General features: G+C 34.6%; 3 protein-coding genes across 9 annotated transcripts in view; 1 reads left to right on the top strand and 2 right to left on the bottom strand.

Annotated features, from left to right (window-relative positions):
* LOC120267638 (putrescine hydroxycinnamoyltransferase 1-like) overlaps positions 1 to 7,110 on the top strand; it is a 22,101-nt gene extending 14,991 nt beyond the window's left edge. For 2 of the 4 annotated variants that reach the window (XM_039275308.1, XM_039275307.1), the window contains exon 4: positions 6,172 to 7,110. In XM_039275308.1, coding sequence (XP_039131242.1) covers positions 6,172 to 6,754 — 583 coding nt within the window. In that variant the 3' untranslated portion in view covers positions 6,755 to 7,110. Of the gene's footprint in view, positions 1 to 4,492; positions 4,971 to 5,217; positions 5,735 to 5,839 lie in introns of those variants that run through there. The other 2 variants (XM_039275310.1, XM_039275309.1) reach the window with 2 other exon arrangements.
* LOC120267640 (threonine--tRNA ligase, mitochondrial 1-like) overlaps positions 4,978 to 23,582 on the bottom strand; it is a 22,485-nt gene continuing 3,880 nt past the window's right edge. Inside the window, exons 7-8 of the mRNA XM_039275311.1 lie at positions 19,189 to 19,195; positions 4,978 to 5,038 (exon numbers count right to left, since the gene is read on the bottom strand). Coding sequence (XP_039131245.1) covers positions 4,984 to 5,038; positions 19,189 to 19,195 — 62 coding nt within the window. The 3' untranslated portion in view covers positions 4,978 to 4,983. The remainder of the gene's footprint in view (positions 5,039 to 19,188; positions 19,196 to 23,582) is intronic.
* LOC120267641 (5'-methylthioadenosine/S-adenosylhomocysteine nucleosidase-like) lies at positions 7,944 to 13,631 on the bottom strand. 4 transcript variants are annotated; one of them, XM_039275312.1, is made up of 9 exons: positions 13,588 to 13,624; positions 13,439 to 13,478; positions 12,444 to 12,732; positions 12,219 to 12,306; positions 10,912 to 10,964; positions 8,940 to 9,014; positions 8,532 to 8,606; positions 8,275 to 8,367; positions 7,944 to 8,076 (listed from the first exon to the last, which is right to left on the bottom strand). In XM_039275312.1, the coding sequence occupies exons 5-9, from the start codon at positions 10,915 to 10,917 to the stop codon at positions 7,984 to 7,986; spliced, it is 342 nt and encodes a 113-aa protein (XP_039131246.1). In that variant the 5' UTR covers positions 10,918 to 10,964; positions 12,219 to 12,306; positions 12,444 to 12,732; positions 13,439 to 13,478; positions 13,588 to 13,624; the 3' UTR covers positions 7,944 to 7,983. The 4 variants fall into 4 exon arrangements, 1 of the variants encoding a protein (XP_039131246.1); XR_005538512.1 differs by lacking the exons at positions 8,532 to 8,606; positions 12,444 to 12,732 and having other exon boundaries at positions 8,052 to 8,076; positions 8,940 to 9,060; positions 13,588 to 13,631; XR_005538513.1 differs by lacking the exons at positions 8,532 to 8,606; positions 12,444 to 12,732 and having other exon boundaries at positions 8,052 to 8,076; positions 8,940 to 9,044; positions 13,588 to 13,631.

Raw genomic sequence — 23,582 nt, 5'->3', positions numbered from 1 at the left:
TAATAATAAAATAGTTTTATTTCATTGCATGCATAATTATGGGTGTTGTATTATTCATGTTTGATGATATATTATTATGAGCTTGCATTGTATAGATTTCAAATTAATGATAGAGATCATTAAAGTGAGACATGATTATCTATGTTCTTTGCAACACAAAATAGTTCACAACATATGAGATAAAATATGATTTTGTATTCATTATTGGTTGTCACATGTTGTACTACTATGTGTGATAGAGTGGTATGTCTCAGCCACTAGAGTTGAGACTCTTAGTAACATTGTGGATATTTGTAGTTGACAAATATTGAACTGGACCATACAGAACTCTTAGACCAAACACTGTCATAGAACAAAAGAGTTATTCTGTTACAGAAAGTCCTTATTACCTGAGGATGTTATTAAATCTTATGTATAAATTATATTATTTTGATAGTGTCAACCGGTGATGCTAATTACAGGCTATATACGGACACGTTGGGTTATATAATAAATACATGAAGGTTTGTAGTCATCCAAGATGGGATCTATCACTCCTATTGTAGGAGAGAATATTCTAAATTGTGTTTCTTATGTGTTGGATAAAAATCCGGCTGGTTATTTTTTGAAAGTATTTTATTATATATAATATATATATTTTTATATATTTTTTTTAAAATTGTTTTATGTCCAATAGTGTAAAGAAACACACATATAAGTGGAGATCGACAGTGTCATTGGTGGTCTAATTATCCCACTTATATGGAATATTTATTGATAAAGGGACTAATATGTAAAATATCATATTGGGGTCTCACATATGAATATCTCTAATCTTTGGATTAAATTGCAATTTGTTGATGGACATGATTGTGATTATAAATTAGTATGGACTAATTTGCTAAAGATGTAGTGATCCCAAACGGGTCCACGCTACATGTTCCAACCTTATCCGAATATATTTACTCCCTATAAATATGTGATATGAGATTAGGGTTTCTCAATTTAATGAATGAATTTGTGATTGCCATCAAAAGACGGCTACGGCAAAAACCCTAATATTCACATTAGTTGTTTGGAGCAAAAGAAGCCATCACTTCTTCCGGATCGAGAACATTGCGTGTGTGCGTTGGAGGATTTTGCGCTTGTGAAATCTCTGTGAGGTAACCCTGATCTTTCACATATATTCATGTGTTCATGTGATCGATCCTTGATAATTAATCAATTGTTGATTAAATATCAATTAATTGTAATTGATAGTCCTAATTTGATTAGAACGATTTTTCCTAACCCTAATTTGATTAGATCGACTATTACTAACATTTTTATGATGCTGATTTCGGCTGGGGTAACCCTTGTTTTCATGTGCAGCTAGAGCTTTCATGCGTTTTGCAAACTAGTCTTATGTGATGCGTGGTCAAGGAACCATTGGTGGAGTTCACATAGCGTGTTTGCATTTGAACCATGAAAACATGGCACGGTTCAAAGAGATCTTTTACGAAGACTTGGTTGTGGAGGAGTCTTTGGATTCTTGAGTAATGTTGTTCATTTGTTTGTCATGAGATAGAATGCTTGTGTTTGTGTGTGCTTTTGTTTTTTTGTTTTTGTTTTTTTGCTATTATATTGTTTTCATTATTGATATCAATAAATGGTGGCATTTATGAATGAAAGGCTGATGGGAAATCGATGTGAATTGAATGCTTCATTTGATAGGTGGATAGAACAAATAAGTTTTATTTTCAGGGTGCCATTTATGAATGAAAAGGCTGGTGGGAAATCAAAGTAGGTTTTTGGAAATAAAAATCAATGTAGGTTAATTGATAGAAGAATTAGATAATTTGTCCTTTCCATATGTGTCAGCCACAGATCACAAATATGTTGCTCTTATGTGTTCATGCAAGACAAATATGGTTTGGCTTGGAAAGGCTTCCAATAAATATGATTAAACAATTACAAACTATTTTTTTTTTAAGTGGTGTTTTAAAAATTTGTTCTCTCTTTCTTTTGTTGGTCGTCTGTTTGTGTTATGCCACTTCTTGTGGTTTGTTCGGGTATTTGGGGTTGTTTTTTTGCCTTGATTAGTCTATATTGTTCAGACGAGTGAGTCCTTGTACTTGTTCTTTTTTTTAATTGAAGTGGTTTATCCACCTTTTTAAAAAAATAACAACATTTCAATCTACCAAATGCTCACTAAATATTAATAATTTTTTAACAATAAATATGATCGTAAATTAAAAAAAAATCTCAATTTTTAACATGAGAGAAATTCAAACCTTGGCTAGAGATGAGAAATAAATTGTAAAGCGATGAATACATATCATCTCAATAATAATAATAATGATAATAATATTATCAGATTTTTTAAATGACTCAAAAATAATAATAATAATAATAATAATAATAATAATAATCATATATTCCAAATACATAAATTAAAGCATGCATTGGGTGGTGGGCACTGGGCGGAGGAATATTTGAAAACAACATGGGCTTGGAGCAAGGGTTGGAGCATCAACTGTACCTTATCAATTCATGGACCACCCCAGCTAGAGAAAGATGTGGCTTTATCAAGCCCCCATATTCCTCGACCACAGAGTGCTCCCGCGCTGGTTCACCACCAACCATACTTCATGCCACCAACTACTGCTCGCGCCGCAAGCACTGTCTCCATTTATCCTTAATTACCCCCATCAAAGAAAGAAAGAAACACAACCATATATAGTCACACCAACCAAACTCCACCCTAACTATTTTTTATTTTTTTACTTTATTATTATAATTTTTCTTTTGAAAAATAGATAAACTACAATCTTATACAAAACTAGAAATGCACAATAGGATACATCGACGAAAAAAAAAAAAGAACATGAATATACTAAAACAAAAGACACAAACTAAGACATAATCCCAAAGACAACAACGATGATGAAATATAGGACTGAGCACTCAAGCTAGTGGTTGGCATATTATTACACTTCTTCTTTGTAAGATTTTCAAACGTAAAAATCTTGTTGTCTTATACAAGACAATTGAAATGGTTAATTTTACGTGGGCATGCACCTTTTGAAACGACATATGTCATATGGTCGTGTAAACCTTTATCATTTTGGAAAACCATAAAAAAATTTAACAATGAACTCGTTATTTGTCGTGATCGAGGCTTCACAACAGCAGAAGGATCTACTATCAATGAAGATCACAACAACAGAAGGATCACAACAACCTTAGGAAGATCACAACAACAGAAGAATCTACTATCAATGGAGAGATCTGCTAGGAGCTAGTGCACAAGCTCCTTAATGATGCCCACCTAGAGGTTGCTGGGAGTTCCTAAAGGATTCTAGCCAGATGTTTGGTAGCTCACATCTATTAACTTAATTGTCAAACCGATACAAAGTTATACAAGCCTTAAATGCTAACAGACAACTTAGAATTTTATTTTAGAAAAAAGATCTTCTCTTAGGTTACCTAAAAAAAAATCCCAAAGTAGATTACCTTGGTAGTAATTGAAATAAATGCATGCACACCAAGGGATTCCAAAGGAAATCTTCCTCCACCGTTCCCCATGAGAGCATTCTTGAAGTCCTTGAGTCAAAAATACCTCACTCGCCTTGATCTTGTGATTTTCAAAAATACCTATTTGGATCCAACTAATCTCGTTGATGATCGATTAGGGTAGTTTGAATATAAATATCCAGTAAATTAGAATAGGGGAGAACCAAATTAATTAGACTGAGTCTATCTCCAAGTGAAATGAACTTAGATTTCCAAGAAATCAAACATGATATGATCTTGGAAATCAAATTTCCAAGAAGCCAAGTCATCTACCTGAGATGGGGACACCCAAACGGATATAAGAAGAACTCTAGTTGTACAGTGCAGTGTGTGAGCAAGAGATGCTTTTGGGAGTTCGCTTATTTGTGAGGAGAACATGCAATTCTTTTGGAAATTGATTGTCAACCCGCGGCATACATTGAAACAAGCAGAGGATAACTTTGATAACTCTCAAATCCTCACTCCCACCTGAAGTCCTAATGAAAAGTTCATCAATATATTGAACATGACACATTTTCTCAAAAATTTTCTCGGTCCACTTCTACTCACTCATCACCTGATCCTGGGTGTTGTCCGAGGAACTTCAAAGTGCGTTCAACATTAGTAGCTGAGGATTCCAATCATGCTTTCTTTGTTCCTGGGACTGCAACAATCCATGACAAAACCATGTAAATTATTTTGATAATCACAATAATATAGTCGGAGAATTAATTATCATTTTCCAATGAAATGTTTCAAATAATGCCCCAAACAATAATGTGTCCAGACTCTCTCACGATATTGGAGAGTTGGGGTCTTCATTGTCCCCACAGCTCCTGCAAGGACAATGGTGGATCAGGAAGTTTGAAGACATTCTTGCGGTAAATTTGTCCATTGTTAGTAGTATGCTATTGTTCCATGCCAACCAATTAAAGAGATTGACTTTCTTTAGGCATATCCTTTCTCATATTGTGTTGGTTGTGGCACATAAAACTCCACTATGTCTGCGGAACCCATAGAATGCTTTAATTGAGAAGGTTCCATTTACCATAAGACACCATTTTTTCCGTCTCTGGATCTCTGCGATAGATTTTCATTACTAACTGTTATAGTTAAATAGTGGTGAACCAATCTGAGTGAGGTGTGGCCGCTCCATAGGGTGCCATCGACTGTTGTATAGCTTTGAAATGTTTAGGCCAAGGGTACATCGGTGCACAGCTATCAGCCCATTTATCATGCAAAAAAAAAAGTAGTTGTACCATCAATGATAGAGGGGGATACACAACCGTGCTTTGACTTATAAATTGAGGATCTTAAAATTTTTTTTTTCAAACAAAGCCAAATGAGAGAGTTGAAATCGTGGGGTTCTGAGAAATTGAAGAAAAAGGCTTGAGATTCGCTTGTAAACTCCAAAAAGCTTGGTTTTTTCTTCTAATCAAGTGAAGAAAAAAGAACAAGTAAGTTTGTGATTTATGATTGTAAGCCTCTTTCACGTTTTCTTTTCTTATTTGTGAAATCATTAATTGTTAGATCTAAATTTTATAAGCTTGTAATCTCTACCTTTCAAGATTATAGTCGAATTTCTCGTCGCCTTTAACTGTGGCTGTAGGCTCGAAGGGCGGAACTATGTTTAAATTTTACTGTTCCTTGTACTTAGCTCCTAATTTTTTTTTCGTGTGTAATTGTGGTGCTATATATATTGAGCTGTTAGGCCGCGCCCAATCTCAACAGTGTACAGTCAGCTACTTCTTGATAGATATCTTCCTCGCTCTGCACACTAAGAGAAAAGAAAAAGAAGATAAAGAAGGTAGAGAAGAGAATGCTTGAGATCACTGAGTCCTGCATAGTTGTTCCTAATGAAGAAACACCAAAACACAGACTATGGCTCTCCAACCTTGATGTCTTCGCACCAAGAGATCATGCACCAACCTTTTATCTTTACAAGCCCAATGGAGATCCAAACTTTTTTTCAGTAGACACTCTTAAGAAGGCCTTAAGCAAGGTCTTAGTCACTTTCTACCCACTAGCCGGAAGGCTAGTGCTTGATGGAGATGGCCGGCCAGAGGTGGACTGCAATGCCGAAGGCGTGTTCTTCTCTGTTGCACGAGCAGCGTGCACCGTTGAGGGCTTTGGTGACTTCCGACCATCACCTGTTCTCCGGCAGCTTCTCATCCCCTCCGTCACGGGTCCTGAGAGATCATCCATCTTGACGTTGTTTCAGGTCCAATCTTTACATTATTACATATATTACTTTTGTTTTTGTTAATTGTTTTCTTGGATTAAAAGGATTAACGTAATTAAATTATATATATATATATATATATAGTTGACATATTTCGAGTGCGGTGGAGTGTGCTTGGGCTGTGCGATGCACCACTCGGTCACGGATGGTGTCTCTGCACTCCATTTCATCAATGCATGGTCTGAGATTGCCCGCTGTGGCTCTGCCATCACCAGTGTTCCTCCTTTTCTTGATCGCACTGTGCTTCGTGCTCGGTCACCACCAACCGTCATGTTTGATCACATCGAGTACACTTGTGATCAGCTCTACTGCAAATACGTCCCACTAGACGAGATGGGACAAGCATGTCAGACAGCTATACTCACAATATCTAAAGACCAGCTCAACAAACTCAAACATGGCCGAAATCTCAGCACATTCAAAGCAGTAGGCGTGCATCTATGGCGCACGGCGTGCAAGGCCCGAGAGCTGACTGACGAGCAGGATACCAGGGTTTACTTGACTGCCGATGCTCGTGCACGGCTCAAGCCGGTACTACCGATGGCATATCTTGGTAACGCGATACTGAGAACTTCGGCGCATTTGCGAGTTGGGGACTTGGTTTCCAAGCCATTTGAGTCTGGAGTTGCCAAGATTGTAGAAGCAGTTAACAGTCTTGATGATGAACATATAAGATCATTGGTGGATTTGTTGGAGATACACAAGAGTAATAAAGAGAAAGTGCTGGGGTCTAGGGCGTTAAAAATGGTGGATTTTCATGTAAATAGCTGGTTATCATTGCCCATTTATGAAGCTGATTTTGGGTGGGGGAAACCGTGGTTTATGGGGAGAGCATCCATGAGATATGTCGGTCAAGCGTACATGATGCGCGGTGGTGCTGAAAATAGTGGAGGTGTTTCGGCTGTTGTTGCATTTGAGAGTAAGAATATGGTACGATTCAAAGAGATTTTTTACAAAGATTTAGATTCTTATGTGTCTGAAGTCCAAGGTAGTGTCTGATGGAGAAGATTACAGCTCTCTATTTTCTTGAGCTTATAAAAGAGTTGCAACTACTATTTTTGATGTTCCAAATAAAACGCCAACTGTCTATGAGCAAATTTTAATCATCATCAACGAAGCGGATTGATGGAGAATGACTCAAATTTGGCAGATGTTAATTTGTTCATTGGACTTGGTCTTCAGTTGGTTGTTAGTTTCTTAATTTCCTATTTTCACCATATATGCATGCAGTAGTGCTAATTATTTCTGCATATATATTTAGTCAGTTTGTTGTTGTTTAAAGCCTATAAAGAAGGCATGTTATGTATCTCATGAAGTTAAGTCAATAAAACACCAGTAGCAGTTTCAATCAGCAATTAACATTTCTGCTGTTTCTTCTCTGTTTTTCTTACTCTGTTCTTTTCTTTCCGCAGCATAGATAAAGTTTTGGATGATATTATCATTAGTTAGTCTAAATGCAAAAATTCAATCACATAAAACTGCAAACACAGAGAGAACGTGAAAAACGAACATTAATGTACAAGCATTCACTACACCAAAAGAGTGCTTTTGAGGCGGTTTTCAAACTCTATAGAGGCGGTTTTAACCGTCTCTATAGCTATAGTGTTGGTTTTTTCACCCGCCCCTAAACCGCCTCCTATCAAGCCGGCTCTACTTTAGAGCCGGTTTGTACCAACCGATTGGAGTAAGTTTTTTTTATAGAAGTGGTTTATAATAACAGATATATAGGTGATTTTAACTGCCTCTAAAAATTATAAATGATAGAGACAGTTATAACCTCCATAGCTTATAAGTTTTCTTCATTGTCCAATATTTTCTTAACTCTTTCTAATAATTTGAGAGACGGTTATAACCGCCTCTATAACTTATAATTTCTTATTTCTTAACCTTCCCAATAGTTTTAGAAGCAGTTATAACCGCCTCTGTAACTAATAATTTCATTTCTCTTTTAATACTTTTTAGAGACGGTTATAACCGCCTCTATAGCTAATAATTTTCATACTTTTAAAAGTGGTTATAACCACTTCTAATTTATTCATTAATTGAATTAAATTTTAATTTATTTTTTTACTAATTTAATTCAATTTTTTTACTAATAATAAATAAATCTATATAACATGTAAATCAAAAACATTAATCAAACTTATATTGATAAGTAATGAATTCAAGAGCAATGTATTTTTGATTAATAACAAAATGTAAAGAATTTTACACTATTACTACTTTAATTACAAAATATTCTTTGGCTTAATTACACGAAGTGAAAAGCTTTGTGTGTCCTCTTCATCTTCAACCCTCTTTATCTGTATCCATGAATTCTCCTGCATAAGTAGACGGACATTATCAAATAAAGAGCTAATGCGTAATTGCAATGGTAAACAATTCAACATGAGTTGATAATCAAGCATAGGCAATGAGCATGGGAGGGCTTTGATATGTTTTTATGAATGAAAACTACTAGCATTTATGTAAAATAGAACTGTTACATAAAAAAAGAAGAAAAGAAATTAGAATGTTACCTCCATATCTTTGACAATAGCATCATTTGCTAGAATTGCTGTTTCATCTTGTGGAGTCATTTCTAATGAATTGCCATTTGACAATTTCCCGACCTGCGAGGAAAAGGAAATTTACCATATGCAAAAGTATAATTTAATTCGTATGCAACAAAAGCAAGGTTCAATTCATTACCATTAACTTCAATAATTTAGTTATGATATATGGAGATACTGAAACATTTTGGCATACAAAACTATTAGTCACATGTGATAGTTACCTTCAAGTTGAGTTCTTTAATCAGGTTTGGAGTAAAGCAAGTTCGTCTTGCTCCAACTCCATATGTATCAAAAACCTATATTGGCAGAGGTAGAAGGTTTAACCAATGGTGGACTTTCAACTTGGACAATAATCATTCTGCCAATACACTTCATATCCATTCTCTGTGTCTCACTCATATAGAAATGTGGATAGATGCGTAAGTTGATGACATTATTATCAGTTTACAAGATGCCTAACAATGTAGCCAAGAGGCATAAAGCCGCCCTCTTTTCTTCAATCAACTTGATCTATTTTAAAATGGGTCCAATTATTATAAAGCCTACATCATCCACAACTAGCAGCAAGTCTAAACTGCACCCTACTGTGTATGCTAACATAACTATAGTCCCAATGAAGAAAGACTTACATGTATTAGGATTCTTCCGTCATGAAAAGCAACATCGGATGCCAAGTAGATGTCTCCAACACATGCTCCTTTTGCCTATATTATCCATGAATATATTTGTTTGTCCTGTTACAAAAGATGGCTAAAGGGAAAAGATAATCCACAGACAAGAAAGAAGATGCATTATAAGAAAAATCAGGGTCAATATATTCAGGTTGATGGGATATCCTTGTAATTGGACAAAAAAATTTTAAACATACACTAAAACCACCAACAGTTCTAGCATTAACGATAAGGTCAGGCTTCAAAGCTTGAATAGAAGCATATGTTATAAGAGATGCTGAAAAGGTCCTTACACTGTCATCCCCTGAAAGATGGCAGAATTATTTAAACAGAATGCAAATGGCAATATAGGGAAAATGAATTACATTCATTAAATAGAACTCTACCATAAGATTGATCATGTAATATGAAAATGCCAAAAAAAAAATATATATATTATATCATGGGCTGAGAATTTCTTGAAATAAAATTTTGGTTATAACCCTTCCGTACTCTTATTCATTAGAATTTACCAGCTCAAATATATACCCAAGTCATTTCAACACCAGCATAATACACACTCACATGTGATTGGAAGAAATTTAATTTTTGGCATCATGAAATGCAACCATTTTGTATTTGGAGATTTATCTTCAAAACAATCCCTTCTACCAACAGACAAGCCTTAATTACGACATAGAATAGCTTATTTAGTTCAGATTACTAAAGTATCAAAGCCAATTCAAATTTGGAATGAAATTTATTAGTGAGAGCATTATTATGAACTCAGCGTTTCAAAAGCTAGCATAAGTTTCGGCAAATGAAACACTTACCAAGGGCAAGATCCTTCCCTGGACAAATTAAATTTATATGCAAATCTTTATATGTGCATTGATAACTAATTCATGGAACCCCTTTTAGGAACCTAGAAAAAAAGAAGAAAAATTAGACGGGAGAAACTTTAAGGGAAAATTTCTTAATAACTTATGTTGTGAGGCATACACATTCACTCCACTTAGTCATATCAGGCATAGCTGCTATAGAAAGTATCTGAAGACTTTTACATGCTAAGTCCAAAAATACAGCATCTTCACAGATTTTAGAAACTAAAAACTGCAGTTGTGACCTTAAAAAAATTAAGGTTTCCACCAGCTGATATTTCTCAACAACTCTATGTTTACTATTCTATCTTTGTTGTCAATTGCTTCCATACATGAATTCCACTCTTTCCAAGTGAATTGTTTTAAAATTGGTTTTTGTAGAAGTTAGCAAACAAACAGGTGTTTCTTGGGGGAAAAAACCTTTCCAAGAAAGAAAGTTTTTTGAGGGGCCATTATTTTCGATAAAAAGAAGTAATTAAATATAACCTTTTCATTTTTGTTTCCTCTTTTTTAAATCTCATCTATTCTTAAAATAAAAATATGTAATTATAAAATATTTGCATTATTTTTAAAGCATTTTTTGAAAAAGAAACACTAAAATAAACCTATCTAAATTAGATCTTGGTAAAGATTTAGCAACTAAAGTTGGTGCCATTTGATTGGGTTTCAGTCAATGATAGTATTTACCCTATTAGTTCATTTCCAATTAGTTCATTTATTTCATGTTTTTTCAAGTTAATTATTTCTCTTCCTTTACCCTATTAGGTCATCTATATTCAATGCTTTCATCCTCTGCCATCTTATGTCATCTTCAATCTATGGACTCTAAAATTATATTCATGTCATTAAATTCTAAGACTATAATATCATCTGTTAATTCTTCAAAAGAAGTTAAATTCCAACAATGGATAATAGATGTTTTGGATTTAACATTGTGATTCAGCACGACCTGTGACATGGTGGACTTTAAAGAGCTACTATTTCCATTGCCTTCCAAGCTATTTTGCTGAAGGCATAAACTAAAGGCACAGTAAGACTTGATTGAAAAGAGAGAGAAAATCACAGCTTACTTTCATTAACTAGTGCAGAAAGAAATAGCTCCTTTGCTTCATGCTGAGAGATCCTGCACAACAACCACAAAAGTATAACAAAACTACACAACAAGACAAAGCTTAAATGATCATGGAACATGGTATTTATATTCACTAAGCATCATTTAACACAAAACATAAGCAACTAAGTCAAAAAAAACATTAAAAAATCATGTTAATTGCATGTACAACAAAAGCAATGCCAATTGTGAAATAATAATCAGGATTTACAAATTTCTATAACTTGTCCAATCCCCATCTAAAACATTAGCTGTTTAATAAGACAAAGATGAACCTTTACATGAAACAATCAATGATAAAATATAGAATAACATACAAGCAGAACTTACTCTTAATCATTGGATTAGAGAATAGAGGAAAGTCTTCTTCAAATCCTACTACAAAAGCCTTTTGATTAACATATAAAATTATGCAGACATCTTTCAATTCTTTCCATATAAATAGAAAATACCTTAACATTTCACCACATAAAAAAAACATTAATTTGTTAACAACGATTTAACAAACATAATGCTACAAACATCACTGGTGGTTCATTCCATAAAAGCACACATAAAACAAAAAACATTACTTGCAAGCATGGTTCAACTGAGACATTTGGAGTAAATATTTAAGTGATTCTTTCAAGTTGTTGCTAGTCACACTACATGAAAGGGAAGTCATGAAAGTCAATATGGTGAAGATAAAAAACCGATCAATATATCAAGAATAGTTACAAAGCACCATGGCAATGTATAATATGATCACAAGGAAACTAAGAGCATTATCCTAACCTAAGGGAACAATCTGTCCTTTTGATGATTAAGTATGAAACATCTACCATTCCTTAATAGAATTGAAAGGTTATTCCCAAACTCAATATGAGAGAAAAAAGCTGGCTTGAATCACCTAAGGAAATAAGATTTTTAAAAAAAAATCACTAACATAAAACACATACACAACACACAATTTCTAGAAACTCTTGAGTTCAGACAAAATACATCCAGACTGTGGTTAAGACTAAGTGGGCTTGCACATGTAAAAGAAGGACTCCTATCGACCTAACCACGCGCTATTAACCAGTAGGATCAAAGAACAATCGGTATTTCACACACAAAGAAAAGCCACATAATACATAGGAATCCATGCATTCTGGAGCAGCAAAAATCTAAGAGCTTCTCATTTGTGAATATTATATATAATTGCTAAAAAACATCACGTGATTCTCAACCCAAAGGGGAAAAAACAGAGGACAAAAACAAAGATAAGCATATCCGGGTCCTTACTTCTTTTCGTAACACCAGAGAGATTACCAAAAAATACGTCAGTTCCAGCGCGCTTCGTTCCATCCAAGCAGAGACCACTGATCAGCAACTGCATTTAACAATCAATACATGAGAAATTTCCATTACAGAGCTCAAAAAATAGAGGAATAAAAACCTAACAAACCCTAGATTGATGAGAAGAGAAGAAAACTGGCTCTACAGAAAAGGAAATCAGAAATTAGATACCTCGATTCGGGGAAAAGGATTAGGGCACCGAATGAGGGATTGAATCACTAATAGTAGGTTTGAAAGGTTAAAAGAAAACCAATTTGAATGGAACTTTCTACACCAATTTGATTGGGGCGAAGATCGGCCACACGGGAGGATCTCCGGCGGCGGTGCGGCGAAGATCAGCAACCCTGGCCGGTAGGCGATTGGAGAGGAGATCCAACGCTCTGGATTCCGACAGCCGAGAGGCAATCGAAGAGGCGACCGAGAGGTGATCGGAGGGTTTTAGAGAGAGTGCGAGTGAGTGCTGGAGAGATAGATAGAGAGAGAGATTTTATGACCTCATCATCATTAACCTTTTCAATGACTTAACCCTCTCCAACTTACACATCTCCAACACCTTCTTCTTTAATTTCTACCATCATACATAATTACACTTCCTCTAGCCGCACTCCTACTTCACTAGCATCTTCTTTTATCAACATTTGGCACACTTAGTCGATCAATGATCACATTAAATACTCAAGAGCATTTCATCAAACATCTCACATGCAATGACTAACTTTCCACACATCACTTCTAACAATATACAAGAATACATCCAATTTACAAAAGTCTTTAATCAAGTATTTTTGCTTAGCCCAAAATGGAAAACAATCACCCCATTAATACAAGAGATCCATAAACTAATCTTGGCATAGATAACAACCAATCTAACTCCCAAAAGCTTTAAACTTAGCAAAAATATAATGTTGGCAACAAGTAGAGAGTGCATTATATTAACAAAGTGAGTTTAAGACCAATAAATCAACAATGAGGTAGACATAAGAAACAAAACTCTTGATGTCAAAATAAATCAACAATAACATTCAATTCTCCCAATTAAATAAGATATGGATTCCAACAAGACAAAACCCAAGCTTGGAGCATGATCATCCAAATTCACAACAATTCAAGCAAATGAAGCACATAAAAACTTAAAGAGATAATTAAAGGTTGGTTAGCCCACTCACCTTGCCATCTTTTCTTCTCATCCTCTCTACTTCTACTAATCTAAGGAAAACAAGAGAGGAACAAGAAGAACACAAGGCTTAAGTTTATTCTAAGGTTATGAACAAGAACACAAAATGAAAATTAATGTAAACAAAAATTACTTATCTACCTTTAACCATCAAAAGTAAGAAAGAGGAGAAGTAAATGGCTAGGGTTTCCAATAAGCATGAATGAGAAATGGAAGAGAAAGGCTGAAGCTTTTAAAAGGGAAGAAAAAAATTATTTTCAGGCTGCTACAGTACTGGGCTTTTAAAAGTGATACAGTAACGGGCCAGCAATCAGCTGGGTTATAACAAATAGCATATGAACTGGTATAAGATGCAATAAAGCCATCTCCTACATGGTCAGTAATTAATGAAGAATTTCTATAATCCATCATCACAGGCAATTTTTGTGTAAGCAGGATGCCAATTGGACTAATTAAGCAACCTATTTATGAATCAGTCAATATATAGTTTCCATCTTTGTCCAAGCGGAAGAAATGACAGAAATTGTTTATAAATAATAACATAATAAAAATACCATACATTAATATTCACTTAGACTTGAGACTCCAAACCCTTGTAAAAGATCTCCTTGAAACGGGCAATGTTGTCTTGCTCAAAAGACAAGCTGATGGAGACGCCTCCACTACTCTCAGCACCAGGTATTACGTATGCATAGCTAAAAGGACCCATGCTAGCCGGCCCTATGAACCATGGTCTACCCCACCCAAAGTCAGCTTCAAACATTGGAAAACCCAACCAACTAACCATACCAAAATCCTCAGGTTCCCCCGCCCTCTGTTTCGCATTCTTGTTTATCTCCAAGAAGTCCAACAGTGAGTGTACATACTCGTCATCAACCTTGCTAATTGCTTCTTGAATATCACCAGCAATTTGATGCAATGATTTCATTAACAAGTCTCCAACTTGAAGATGTGATGACACCCGCATCACAGTGTTACCGAGATACCCTGTTGGCAAAGGTGGCTTGAGGCGTGAACGGGTGTTGACGATAATATAAAGCCTGGTATTCTTCTCACTTGTGAGTTCTCTGGCTTTGCATGCAGTGCGCCACAAGTGGGAGGCAATGGCTTTGAAGGTACTTAAGTTTTTCACGCCTTCAAGTACTGTGCCCTGTTTGAGAACGTTGAGCTGGTTCTTGGATAAGGTGAGTATCACCGAGTCGTACGTGCATGGTGGGTTTGAGGCTTCTGGATGGGGATCAAGACAAGGATCAGCGTATTCGAAGTAGTCGAAGAGGACGGTTGGAGGTGTCCGAGGACGGAGCGCTGCCCGGCCGAGGGAAGGCCGGGGAACGGTGATCTCCGCACCACGAGCAATGTCTGCCCATGCAGTCACAAATTGAAAACTCGTCGTGCCATCGGCCACCGAGTGATGAATTGCACGGCTAAGACACACACTGCCACACTTGAACACCGTCAACTGTTTCATAACAAACAATTTAATGATACGTTTGTCTAAGTATCTTGTAATTTCCGATATAGTTAATTAGTGATAGGTATAGATCGATAAGGAGAATGAAATAAAAAAGGGACCTGAAATAGCATCAAGATGCATGATCTCTGTGTGTCCTTATTATCAACTATTGGCATAAGAAGCCGCCTGAGGACTGGTGATGGCCGGAAGTCACCGAATTCATCCATGGTGCAGTTGGCACGTGCTACTGAAAAGAACACACCCTCCCCGTTGCAGTGTACCTCCGGCCGACCATTATCATCAACGGTGAGCCTACCGGCGAGTGGGTAAAATATAACCAAGGCCTTGCTCAGTGCCTGCTTGAGAGTATCCACTCTAAAGAAGTTAGGGTCCTGCCCATTGGATTTGTATAAGTAGATGGCTGATGCATGAGTCTTGGGAGCCAAAAGGTCGAACTTAGAGAGCCAGAGCCTGTGATTTGGTGTCTCTTCATTTGGAGTCACCATGCATGACTCTGTTATCTCAACTGCTACTAACTCTTCTTCCATCTCTTCTGCCTCGCTGCTTTGCTTGTGATCATTGATGGGTATCTGTATAGAGAGAGATGGAGATTATAAGACAATTTTACTTTTGCTTAATTAATTAATTGATTGATTAGTCCAAAGAAGGCATATACTTCAACAAAGCAGAGTTACATATTCTATTTAGTTCTACTTCTGACCATTGACCAAACCTCACCCGACAATTTCTTTATAGACACGTGGAGAGGAGCATAAAATATTAGTCAGGAAAGAAATAAAAGATATTATTATTATTAGTGAAAATTATTTTTTAGTTCTTGAAAGTTTCAAAACATCCCGGGGCACTCTCGACGTTTGAATTTGCTGAGACAGATCCCTCCTTTTTGATGACTTATTTTTTTCAATCTTGACGATTGTACTTTTCAATTAATGCGAACTCTACATTAGTTTATTCTATTTTCTGACAATATGCACTTCCCAGCTTAAAAATATATAGTTTCCATTTAACATTGCGTGTTTTCGTTTAACCACATAAATTTTCACTTAACATATAGCACATTTGCATTTAAAATTTGACTTTTCCGCTTAAAATTATGGGTTTCCGCTTAAAATTTGGTGTTTTCGCTTAACATATAACACATTTACGTTTAAAATTTGACTTTTCCGCTTAAAATTATGGGTTTCCGCTTAAAATTTGGTATTTTGCTTAAAAATTGAGAGTCAGCCCAGTTAATATCTGTTACCTTTATATCAACATCAATCACCTTTATGTCAGAAAGGTCTGAAAAATAACCTGTCAGAAAAAAGAAGAATCTTTTGAGAATACTCAAAGTCATGGGGTTTTTTTTGTGAATACCTGAACTTTGGAGGGACTTTTTGTTCATTTTCAGTATTATTATTATTATTAAAAAAATTGATAAAATGAATAAATCACGATATAGTGTGTGGCAGTATATTTTTAACTTTATCTTCACTGTTCTTTTTAATCATAATGTACATAAAAAAACAATTATTTAACTAATTTTATATTTAAATCCAACCCCCATATACCCATATTATGCTTAAAAATGTATGTGTGATTTGATTTCTAAATATATGAACCAATAACATATATATATATATATATATATAATTATTGATTTAGTTTCTAATTTGCATGTCCAGCCTAATAAGATTTCTTTAATTTGGGGAATTGTCATGCATCTCATCAAATATTGGAATGTGTTTCAGTTGACCTAGTGCCTTCTTTCGTTATATTACGTATTTTTAATATCTGTATATATTATTTTTTAATAGGTCTGCACTGTGTATCTGTATGAATGAGTTTTTTTTAAAATTATTCCAGGGTCCCATAAGATGGTTTTAATTGTTGCGTGATGCTTTAGAGAGTGGAAATTGATCATTGGTGTTTGAAAAATGATTTGAGTGGAGAATGATGAATATATTGAATTGGACAAATGTTTTTTAAAACAAATTTATTATTGTTGATCATCATTCATAATGAAGCCATAATTACCCCCTCTGCAATGGCGGAGTTTGTATTGTATTATCTCCTAAGCCAAAAGAGAATTTTTCCTAACTTAAAAATCGAAAGCCTGTGATTTATTTGTATATTTATACAGGAAAAAAATCAAATTATAATTCAATAAACATTATAACAAATCTAGGTACAATCAAGAAAATAGAATTTTTTATAGCCTCTAACTCACCTTCTAAATACACCCTCACTTCAAAGTTTATTTTCATCTAACCTCTCAAAGTTTATTATGTTTAATTTAAATTGTATGACATTGATGATTTTACTACTTTTGCAATGTGAAAGTTGGTATTTTATTCTTCTTGCTCAAAAGTCAATTATTTGCATTCTACTCATTGTTTGTCCATGTACCTCAAAAAATATATATATATATATATATATATAGATGAATTTCATTGCATGACTTTTCGTTATTAAAATAAAATTTTAAAGATAGTTATTAGTTAGAATACATTAAAAGAAAAAATTTACTCGGTTTTGTTATTTTATGTGTACTCTTGCAAAGTTGGAGATTCTTGCATACACAAACTTGCTTAAAATATATACTTTTTCGTTGCTTAGCCGAGAGATTTTTATAATTGACCTTTTTATTTTAATAAATTTTTTCCTTCAATTTGATTACTTTTATATTCAATTTTTAGTCTATTTAATATAAGTTTAACTATTTGTTATCCACTAACCCATTTGATGTTTTAAAAACCATGCGACATAATTATTTTGTATCATAGTCTAATATGATACAATGGCGAATGATTCAATTTATTTGTATTTTATTAAAATTTAAATATTTTAGAGGCTTTGTATTTAGTTTTATTCAAATGAAGAAAATTTAAAATTTTATTTTGACTTAAAAACATTGCATCAGTTCAATTTAATAACTAATTGTGTATAACAAAATCTCTGATATGTTCATAATTATTTGAATTTATAATTTTTTATGTTAATTTTATTTTTAATTACCATTTTCACTGTATGTGAGTTAAACACTTAAAAATGTTATATTAGTTTTCGAGTCATTTTTGTGAGAGAATTTTAAAAATAAAAAGATATTAATGTAATAAGCACCACTTGTAAGACAACTAATGAGAGCTTATCATTTGTAATTTCATTAATTAATGAATGATTATTTTATTCTATTTGAAAAGATGTCTAATTAATGAAATAGTGTCTCATTAGTAAAGTGGTGTGTCTATTTAATGAAGTGGTGTCTCATTAATGAAATAATGTGATCGTTTTATTGAAGTGGTATAATGAAATGATGTGTAACTTTTTAAATGACACTCATTATTGAAGTGGTGTGTCTGCTTTACTTAAACACACTTCATTTCCCTATAAAAATAATCTCTACGATCATTCAGTCGATTGAATGACAAACAAACTCCTCACGAAGTTCAGTTTTTAGCTTTGTCTTTTGGGTGCACAAAAGATAGAAACGAAACTTTTCACTTTAATAAAAGCCATTGTTGTGCTTTGCTTGAGTTTGGAAGTGCAAACCAGTACTCAAGGGTCTTCGATTGTATTCTAAAAAGGAAATTAGCCGTTCGATCGATTTTGCATCCAAGGGTTTGAAATTAGGGTGGAGGCGAATTAAGCCCAAAGAAAAGTGTTTCCCACGCTTGAAGACTTGTGCACTGACTTTCTTTCTAATCTCTTCTTCTTTATTCCTCGAAAGAACCATCTCCACCAACAATCTTTGAGGCTAATTCGTCTTGCGCAAACAAATGGCGTCTTTGAAGGATTTAACCATGAACTTTGTGAAGTTGGAGAGGTTTGAAAGGCGGAAACTTTCTAAGATGGCAAAGAAGATGAAATTTCTCCTCATTACATTGAAGGTGGCGTATGTTCTCACTACTTCAAGCCCGAAGAAATAGAAGGAGAGACCGTTGCGGAAATTAGAGAAAGCAAAAGTGAGAAAATGATGATTTCATTTGCATTGGACATATTCTCAATGGGCTTAGTGATGCACTTTTTGATGTTTATCAAGACTCAATCTCGGCAAAAGAACTTTGGGAGAAACTAGAAGCAAAGGTACATGCGAGAGGATGCAACAAGTAGAAATTTCTTATGAGTCAGTTTTAATAACTTTAAGATGATTGATGGAAAATCTATCATGGAACAAATGCATGAAATTGAACATATTTTGAATAACTTCAAGCAACATAACATGCATATGGATGAGTCTATCATTGTCTCCTCAATTATAGACAAGACTTCACTTCATCATGGAAAAGATTTCAAAAGAATCTCAAGCATAAAAGGAAGATATATCTCTTGAGCAATTAGAAATCATCTTCGCTTGGAAGAGGAGTATAGAAAACAAAGATGATCTAAAAAGATATCAAGGCTCATGAGAAAGTACATGTATTAGAAGAAGGGGAGTCCCACAAAAACTCAAGAAAAGGAAAAAGTACAATGGAGAGTTACATGCACAGAGATGGCAGCAATAACAAGAAAAAGAAAGGAAGTTGTTTCTTCACGTAAGAAGGTTGGCCATTACAAAGAAAGAGTGTCAGCTTTTTACAAAAAGATGTAGAGAAGAGATTCCTCCTCGAAAAGACAATCTTGTGGCCGTGATATTTGAAATCAACATGGTTGAAGATAATGAATCATGGTGGGTTGATTACGGGCTGCAACTCGTCATGTGTGCAAAATAAAGATCTCTTCAAGACACTCAAGGAAGAAGATGAAAATGTGCTCTACATGGGAAATGCTTCAAGTGTCCAAGTCAAGGGCAAAGGGATAGTTGAAATTGAGTTTACTTCTGGAAAGGTTCTTACTTTGAAAGATGTGTATTATGTACCAGAAGTTAGGAAGAATTTAATTTCTGTACCTTTACTTAATAAGTTTGGGTTTAAAGTCGGGTCTTTGAGGAGATAAGTTTATTCTCTCTAAGGTGGGATATTTGTGAGCAAAAGGTTATTGTTGTGAGAACATGTTCAAGATGAACATTGCTAAAATTAATAATAATAGTTATAATTCTGTTTGCTTTGTTGACTCTTGTGATTTATGGCATTATCGTTTGGGTGTATTAATTTTTCATCAGAATTAAATGATATGATGAATCTTGATTTAATTCCAATGACTTCTAAACAGACATGAATCTTCTACTACTTGTATGTTAACTTCTAAGATAACAAGACAATCTTTTTTCTTAGCGTAGAAAAGAAATTCTAAAATATTGAAATTGATTCATTACTGATGTTTGTGATTTACATGGTTGGCCTACTATAGGTGGCAAAAATATTTTGTGACATTTATTGATGATTGCACTCGATATTGTTATATTTTGTTTAATCGCATTCAAGAGGTGAAGTTTTTACAAAAATTTAAGATTTTTAAAAGCTGAAGTAGAACTTCAATGTGAAACTGTTATTAAATGTTTGAGGTCGAATAGAGGAGATGAATACTATGATCCAAAATATTTTGAGTCTATTGGCATTATTCATCAAGTAACTCCTCCTTATTCACCACAACAAAATGGTATGCTGAAAGGAAAAATAGGGTGTTAAAAAGAAATGACAAATGCTTTGCTATCTTACTACGGTTTGACAAGTGGATATTGGGGTGAAGCATTGCTAAGCGTCATGCTATATATTAAATAGGGGTTCCTAATAAAAGGAACAAGATAACCCCTATGAACTTTTGGAAGAAAAGAAAACCCAATCTTAACTATTTTAAAAGTTTGGGGTTGTGGAGGCGATAGTTAAAGTTCAGGAACCCAAAAAGGAAAGAAAATTGGTGAAAAAAAGAGATTGAATGTATCTTCCTAGGATATGCTAAAAATAGTAAAGCATATCGGTTCTTAGTAATTGAACCAAATGATTCTTATCCTATAAATACAGCTATTGAATCAAGAGATGCTATTTTTCAAGAAAATAGATTTAATTCTATTCCTAGGCAAAATGACATGTTATATTCAAATAACAAATGCAATCTAGAGGATAATATTTCTTCTAATGATACATTAGAAGAAGTAGAACCTAGAAAGGACTAAGAGGGTTGAGGAGGGCAAAACATATGGCCCGATTTCTTCATGTTCAGTATTAAAGGAACAGTGAAAAGGAATTCAAAGTCATGCACCAATTTGTTTTAATATAGAAGGTGATCCCCGAAACATTTGAAGAGCTATAGAAATCTCAAGATGCGGCCTTTTTGGAAAGAAGCCATACAAGATGAAATGGACTCGATAATGGGGAATAAAACATGGAAACTAGTTGATCTCCCACAGGTTCTAAACCAATTGGTTTGTAAATGGATCTTCAAAAAGAAAAATAAAAGTAGATGGAACTATTGATAAATTTAAAAGCAAGATTAGTTGTTAAGGGGTTTACCAAAGGAAAAAGAATAGATTATTTTTGACACTATGCACCGTTGCAGAGTACTACTATTAGAGTGCTTATAACGCAATTGCTTCAATGTACTGATCTTGTAATACATCAAATGGATGTTAAAACAGCCTTTTCTTAATGGAGAGATTGGAAGAAGAAGTGTATATGAAACAACGGGAAGGGTTTGTTGTTCTGTCGAGCACAAAAGTACATGCAAATTAATTAAGAATCTCTTTATGGGCTTAAGCAAGCCCCTAAACAATGGCATCATTTGTTGAAGTGATTCTAGCAAATGGGTTTTAAAATTAATGAATCCGACAAATGTGTCATGAGTAAGTTTAATTCTGGAAAAGGTGTCATAATTTGCTTATATGTAGATGACATGTTAATATTTGGCATCGATATCAATGAAAGTTATGAAAACAAAAGAAATTCTGTGTCTAACAACTTTTGACATGAAAGATATGGGAGAAGCAGAATGTCATTCTAGGCATTAAAAATAATTAAGGATAACAATTCATCTTAGTATGTCCCAAGCTCATTACATTGAGAAAATATTAAAGAAGTTTGATTATTTTAATTGTTGTCTGCTTTCTACACCATTTCGATTCTAGTCATCAAGTTGGAACAAAATAAAGGTTGTCAGTGTGAGACAACTAGAATATACTAAAACTAATTCGGATGCTTGATGTATGCCATGACATGATACAAGACGGATATAGCTTATGTTGTGGGAAGGTTAAGTAGATACACAAGTAATCCAAGTAAATACCACAGCGTTGCGTGTATAGAGTATTAAAATATTTTGAAAGGAACAATAAATTATAATCTAATTTATAGTGGTAATCCTTTTAAATTTAGAAGGATATCTCGGGATGCTAGTTGGGTGAAATCACACTAAGGATCATGCTTTACAGAGTGGATGGGTCACACACTTGGTGGGGGTGCTATTTCTTGGGGATCAAAGAAGTGAGACATGTATTGCAGAGACTCCACCATGGCATCGAGGTTTATAGCATTGGTGCATGTAGTAAAGGGAAGCGAGAATGGCTAGGAAACTTATTACTTGAAATTCCCTATATGGCCCTGACCAATGTCACCAATATCTATACATTGTGATAATCGGTCTACACTTTTCAAGGCTTATAGCCATGTTTATAATGGAAAATTCACGACATATTGGACTAAGACATAGCTTGTAAAAGAGTTGATTATAAGTGGGGTAATTTCGATTAATTATATACGGTCTGAATTCGTCTTAGCATCCTCGGCGAAAAGGATTGACAAGGGATATGGTGTTAAAAACATCAAAGGGATGGGATTGAAGCCCATAAAATCATAATTACCAATGGTGGAAAACCCAACTCGCACTTGAGTAACATCAAGTCTTGAGTTCAATGGTGAAAAGTACACTATTAGAGCAATTGTAAGCACTTGATTTCAGTAGGACCATCCCAAGATTGAGAAACGCACTTGCCGTCGCTTTGTGCTTTACAAGTAGGAAGGTCGAGCTTTCAGCTCTAATGAACCTATGCATGACAGGTTTGTCGGAGTGCCCGCATCACGGTGGTGCTCTCGATAGAGTCTCACCCACGTGAGGTGAAGTCAGGGCCGCTTTTGGAGTCTCAGAGGCTGGACTCCTCGAAAAGCCCTCACGAAGGGACACTAGACACACAAGGCCATCTTAATTCGCGTCGCTACTTCGATGACATACAAATCGCTCTGGATCTTATGCGTAAGGTCATGTATCACTGCCTCAAAATGGGAGCATCTGCTTCAAAGTCTTGTCACCATGTATTTTCGATGGGTGAAACTATGTTTGTGCATTAGCGAAAGCTAAGGCTTTAGTATCACTTTCTTACTAAAACACGAGATTTCCAAAGTGATCGAGATTTGTCTCTCATTTTCAAAACTGGTGGGGGATTGTGAGAGGATTTAAAATGAAAAGATAATTAATGTAATAACACCACTTTGTAGCACAAACTAATGAGAGCTTTTATATCATTTGTAATTTCATTTAATTAATGAATGATTATTTTATTCTATTTGAAAAGACGTCTCAATTAATGAAATAGTAGTACTCGTAAGTAAAAGCGGCCGCTGGCCTATTTAATGAAGTGGTGCATCTCATTGAATTTAACAACGTGTCGTTTATCGCGTATAATGATGACGTGTCTTTCAAATGACATTCTTTGCATTATTGCAGCGGTGTGTCTCTTTACTAAACACCACTTTCATTCCTATAAAAATAATCTCCCTACCATATCATTCGCCATCATCGACAAACAAACTCCTCA

Source organism: Dioscorea cayenensis, chromosome 8 (assembly GCF_009730915.1).
Source record: "Dioscorea cayenensis subsp. rotundata cultivar TDr96_F1 chromosome 8, TDr96_F1_v2_PseudoChromosome.rev07_lg8_w22 25.fasta, whole genome shotgun sequence".
Classification (NCBI taxonomy): Eukaryota; Viridiplantae; Streptophyta; class Magnoliopsida; order Dioscoreales; family Dioscoreaceae; genus Dioscorea; species Dioscorea cayenensis.
Note: the sequence above shows the minus strand (reverse complement) of the source record. Positions and strands in the feature narration are given on the sequence as shown.